The following is a 5675-nucleotide window of genomic DNA, read 5'->3' as shown; positions in this document are numbered from 1 at the left end:
TCAGAAAGATGACATCTTAAAATGCAACTACCTCATCCAGGGCTGATTCCTCCGGCGTCAGGCGTTGGCTGTGGGAATGATCGTCGAGCTGATATGGAAACAGAAAGGCAGATAAACACGGCTACACTGAATGTCTCATGGTGCTCCCGAAACGGCTGTCAAGATTATGACATTTACTTTATTTCTTCTTTCAACATAAATATAAGCATAAGCCTACTCGAGTTTATCTGCCTTTCTACTTCACACACACACACACACACACACACGCACGCACGCGAATACACACACACATATACCAACACTAGCATCATCATCAACATCATCGTCGTCATCATCATTCATACAAACACTACCACCACCGCCAACAGCAACAACATTGCTGTCATTATCATCATCATTATCATCATCTTCCTTGTTTACATTGTTACAGGTGTGAAGCGGTTCTCGAACGACGTTGAAAAGATGATTGGTCATCAACCATCCTACTACTGGAAATTCTGTTGGACAGTGGTTTGTCCCTGCATTATACTGGTCAGTCTCTAAAATTGTTTCTTTGTCCACTTTCAAATCAATCTACAACCGACAACAATGAGGAAGATTTAAAAACAAAAGCTTCTAAAACAGTGATCGAATTATTGAATTTAACATTAGAAATAAAATTTTAAATTAATTTAGGAAAATGAGTTACTCAGATAAGTAGATGGTCCGTTTATCAATCTGCTTATCTGAGCATATTCTTAAATTACAACGTGGGAAAGATAGATTTTCCAGAAAAAGAAAACCTGCCAGCATACATATTACAAATGCAATTTGTACGAGGAACAGTTAAAATATGCAAGACTTTTATCAAGTTTAAGATGTGACATTGTAATCTATATTCTAACGACGGAACTTTGTACGTTTGTTAGAAACCAGTTCCTTCCTCAGAGGAAGACTTCAAATAATTAAAACAGAAAAGAATACAAATATACATACATACGTACATGCATACATACATACGCGCACACACACACACGCACACACACACACACTCACACACACTCACACACACTCACATATAATTATATACCTACCTACATACATACATCACATATACATGTTGAATATTTCTTCTCTATACGATCTGATGACATGCAGAGTCCACCAAAAGCCCGATTAAATGAATCCATAACCAGATATTTTATATATATACACATATATATATATATATATATATATATATATATATATATATATATATATATATATATATAACGGTCATTTTTCACGGGAATTTTCAATGGCCGGATAACTGAAGAGATGTTGGCGTAGACCCCCACCCCCACCCTGGCATCCGAAACTCTGAGTTTTATCATGGCTACTGAATAAGTGTCACATATTTTTACAGATATATATGTGTGTGTGTGTGTGTGTGTGTGTGTGTGTAAACAGAGTTAGCGGTTATAATAACCGACTAAGGGATAAAATATCCGTACATACTATCGGTTTCAGTTACCCGTGTTATCTCTGGGCATTAGCATGCAGGCACACACTATGCAGGTAGAGTGCAGGTAATAACAGGATAAACTAGAGTTTATCAGGAACCAATGCAAATAGTTAGAAAATGGAGAAAATGATTATATATATATATATATATATATGAGTAAATGTAATGAGAAGCAAGTCGATTGACACAAAATATTAAATCCATTTAATAAGAAAAATGTACATATGCATGGATATAAAATGGTTCGACTTACAGAATTTAAATGACATCAGAAGCTAAATGGTTTAAAGATTATATCGTTAAACTCCATCCTATCAACAACTCAATGTAAAATTCTCCCCTGAAGACGGAGGCGGTGTTATCCGATAATAGGTCCAAGTAACTATTATTATTCTGGCCCACCAAGACCCCAGAAACAGCTGTTGGACTTCTAAAACTCTACATATTTAACTCCTAAAATTTATATTCTGTAAGTCGGACCGTTTTATATCCATACAAATTTACGTTTTTTCTATTAAATGTATTTAATATTCTGTGTAAATCGACTTCTCTAACTTGTTTCTCATTACATTTACCCATCTACCGGCTCAAGTTCAAATTTCTTGAGCACTTCGAAGTGTATTCTATATAGAGAACACTAGTTTCTAATCTATAAATTATATATATACATATATATATATATGTGTGTGTGTGTGTGTGTGTGTGTGTGTGTGTGTGTGTGTGTGTGTGTGTGTGTGTGTGTGTGTGTGTGTGTGTGTGTGTGTGTGTATTTCGCCTGCTGTTACGTTCTGAGTTCAAATTCCGCCTTTCCTTCTTTCGGGGTCGATTAAGTAAGTACCAGTTACGCACTGAGGATCGATGTAATCGACTTAATTCCTTTGTTTGTCCTTGTTTGCCTCTCTATGTTTAGCCCCTTGTGGGCAATAAAGAAACATATGTGTGCATGTATGTATATATATATATATTATCTTATTTTCGGAAGTTCATTAATTTATATCCGTTTGTCTTTCACTATTTCCAGGGAATGTTCTGCCTGTCAATCTACAGCTACACGGGTATAACCCTGGGCGATTATAAATTCCCCAAATGGGCCGAAATAGTCGGTTGGGCTGTGTCGCTTTCCTCGATGATCGGGATTCCTGTCTACATCATTTATAAAGCCATAGCAACGGCAGTGACACACGAAATGGTAACCTTTAATGTACTCTCGCCCTCTCTCCTTCTCACTCTCTCTCTCCCTCTCTCTCTTTCTCAATCTATCTATCTATCTATTTCTCTGCTATTTCTTTTACTCTTGCTCTGGCTCACTCTCTTGCGTTCTCTCTCTCACTCACTCCCCCTCTCTCTGTCCCTCTCCCTCTCTCCCTCTCCCTCCCTCCCTCTCTCTCTATCTATCTATTTCTCTGTTATTTTTCTTTGCTTGTTTAGATGAGTTTGAGGGAGGATGTCGATGTGCGTGTGGGTATGCGTGTGTAAGAGTATGCCTGTATGAGTATATGTGTGTATGTGTGTGAGTGTGTGCGTGCATGTGGGTGCATGTGTGTGTATGTTGTGTAAAGTATAAATATAACTCGCTCTCGACAACTCCACAACGGACGAAAGCGCCAAGTTCAAACGACACCGTTTTACCTTAATTCTATTCAGTGGGTTTTTTTATTAATAGTTCCGTATAATCCTCCATTAAGGATTGTATTATATATATGTGTGTGTATGTGTGTGTGTGTGTGTGTGTGTGTGTGTGTCTCTCTCTCTCTATATATATATATGCATACACATAAAATTCTTTAATTATGTCATATATACACGTAAGCATATATATATATATATATATAAATATATATATATATATATGAATATATTGTGTTGTGACCCCCTTCGGTCATGACTGACCATGGGATTGCACCTAGAAAGTTACCCTCCGAGGCACAAGTCTGGGCAAGATTGTTTATAGAAGACCCGCAACTGCCCGTGCATACCAGCTTCCCCTCTCCACGCCACCGATGTTGTCCAAGGGAAAGGCAAAGGGGCCGATACAGCTTGGCACCAATGACGTCGCAGCTCATTTTTAATAATTCCGTGTACTGAGCACTCCACAGACACATGTACCCTTAACGTAGTTCTCTGGAGATTCAGCGTGACACAGAATGTAACAAGGCTGGCCCCTTTGAATTACAGGTACAACAGAATAAGGCAGTTCTGAAGTTATTTGTTCAACGGATCTATAAGGTAGAAAATATTTTAGTGGGGAAACACACGTGGTGGATATAAATTAAGAAAGAGATAAGATGAAAAAACACGGAAGATTTGTTTTACAGGATTTAAAAGTATATTAGAGCGATGATAATAATAGAGGTATGCAATTTTGCACAAAATAAGGTTTTGTTCTTTCAACATAATTGAAATAAATGCCGGTTTCGCATTGTTCATCAAACTGTCAGTTGAAAGCGATAAATTGCTAGGAGGATAATGCTAGGAGGATAATGCTAGGGGAGATAATTGTTCACTCATATATTTTGCAGTGAAAGGGAAGTAAATCTGTAATTTTTATTTTGGGGGGTTTTTTGTGTTCTCTGCTTTATTCGGGCTTACACATCTTCCATTAGATGGGGGTAAGTCCTTTATTTCTCATATGGTTTCATATTCAATTTTGGTTTATATTTTTGGATAAATGAGGCTTCTTTATTCAGTCTTACTTGTATTGAGGTCCAGAAAGCAAGTTGATAAAATGAGAAAATTTCGAATTGTGGTTGTACACGTTCTACACGTTCGTCGACTGAGGTATATTTGGCGATATTGTGGGGAGGAAGTTTGTTGTCTGTGGACCGTACATCTCTTTCGGATCGAATTTCCTGTTCTGTGTTTTTTCATCTCATCTCTTTCTCTCTCTCTCTCACTCTCTCTCTCTCTCTCTCTCTCTCTCTCTCTCTCTCTCTCTCTCTATATATATATATATATATATATATATATATATATATATATATAATATATTTTTCTGCTTACTTTCCCCTTACATTTCCACGGGTAGTTTCTATTTTGTTTTTTAGCATATTTCTATTATATATATATATATTTATATATATATATATATATATATATATATATATATATATATATATATATATATATATATATATATATATATATATATATACATATATATATTTCACTCAACACATTTATTGGGAGTTACATATATGGATGAAAACAGTTTGATTCATATTCGTTGGTACTCTGAGTTTCAAGCGTGATGCTAATCTTCAGCCATATATATATATATACATATGTGTGTGTTCATATATATATATGTATGTATGTATGTATGTATGTATGTATAATCTGATTATTTCTTTCGTTCTTCTTACAGACTTTTTGGGAGCTGATAGGACGTGGACAAGACTTTTCATTAACAGAAGGGGAAAATGCGAGGAAAAAATCCGCCTCATCGAAGGTCGAACTTAAATCGATATACAACGGTCAACAATGGCCTCATCACAGCCGTACTTACCCAGAATTGCCGTCTTAAGCGGCCCCTCTTCACTACACTGCAACCACGGGATTTCACATTTAATAATACTCTTCCACAAACATATATACATGCGCATGCGCATGCGCCTCTGTATATGGGTATATGTGGGATTCATAAATATTTATCTACATTTTATATATATATTTGTATATTCTTATATAAACATAAATGTATATATTTATAAATACATTAATAATGTGCGTGTGTGTGTGGTGTGTATGTGAGTGTATTGTGTAAAGAGAGAGAGACAGAGAGACAGACAGACAGAAAGTGAGAAGAAGAGAAAAATTACCGGTCAGAAGTCTAATTCATATGACCTATACAAATGATTATGTATATAAAGATAGATAGATAGATAGAAGGATAGATAGATAGATAGATAGATAGATAGATAGATAGATAGATAGATAGATAGATAGATAGATAGATAGATATAGAGGTATCATTGCCGTTATTAATAGATTTAATAACGTAATAATAAGGTGGCTAGCAAGTTAACACCGTTACAGGCACAATATAAGTTAAATTTAGATTCAGTAGGGTATATAATACCAGTTGTTAAAATCAGAGCCAAAGATACACACGAGCAATCCCATGAACATATGAGAAATAGGCTTACCTTTGCATTGAATACATCAGTAAGTAATGTATATTTTAAAATCA

At 35.6% G+C, this 5675-nt stretch overlaps 1 protein-coding gene across 1 annotated transcript in view; it reads left to right on the top strand.

The window, feature by feature from the left end:
* Positions 1-5282, top strand: part of LOC106881598 (sodium-dependent serotonin transporter) — a 99714-nt gene extending 94432 nt beyond the window's left edge. Inside the window, exons 11-13 of the mRNA XM_089353351.1 lie at positions 431-531; positions 2508-2675; positions 4851-5282. Coding sequence (XP_089209477.1) covers positions 431-531; positions 2508-2675; positions 4851-5009 — 428 coding nt within the window. The 3' untranslated portion in view covers positions 5010-5282. The remainder of the gene's footprint in view (positions 1-430; positions 532-2507; positions 2676-4850) is intronic.
* The last annotated feature ends 393 nt before the right edge of the window (positions 5283-5675 follow it).

This window comes from Octopus bimaculoides, chromosome 6 (genome assembly GCF_046866305.1).
Source record: "Octopus bimaculoides isolate indiv1 chromosome 6, ASM4686630v1, whole genome shotgun sequence".
Lineage (NCBI taxonomy): Eukaryota > Metazoa > Mollusca > Cephalopoda > Octopoda > Octopodidae > Octopus > Octopus bimaculoides.
Note: the sequence above shows the minus strand (reverse complement) of the source record. Positions and strands in the feature narration are given on the sequence as shown.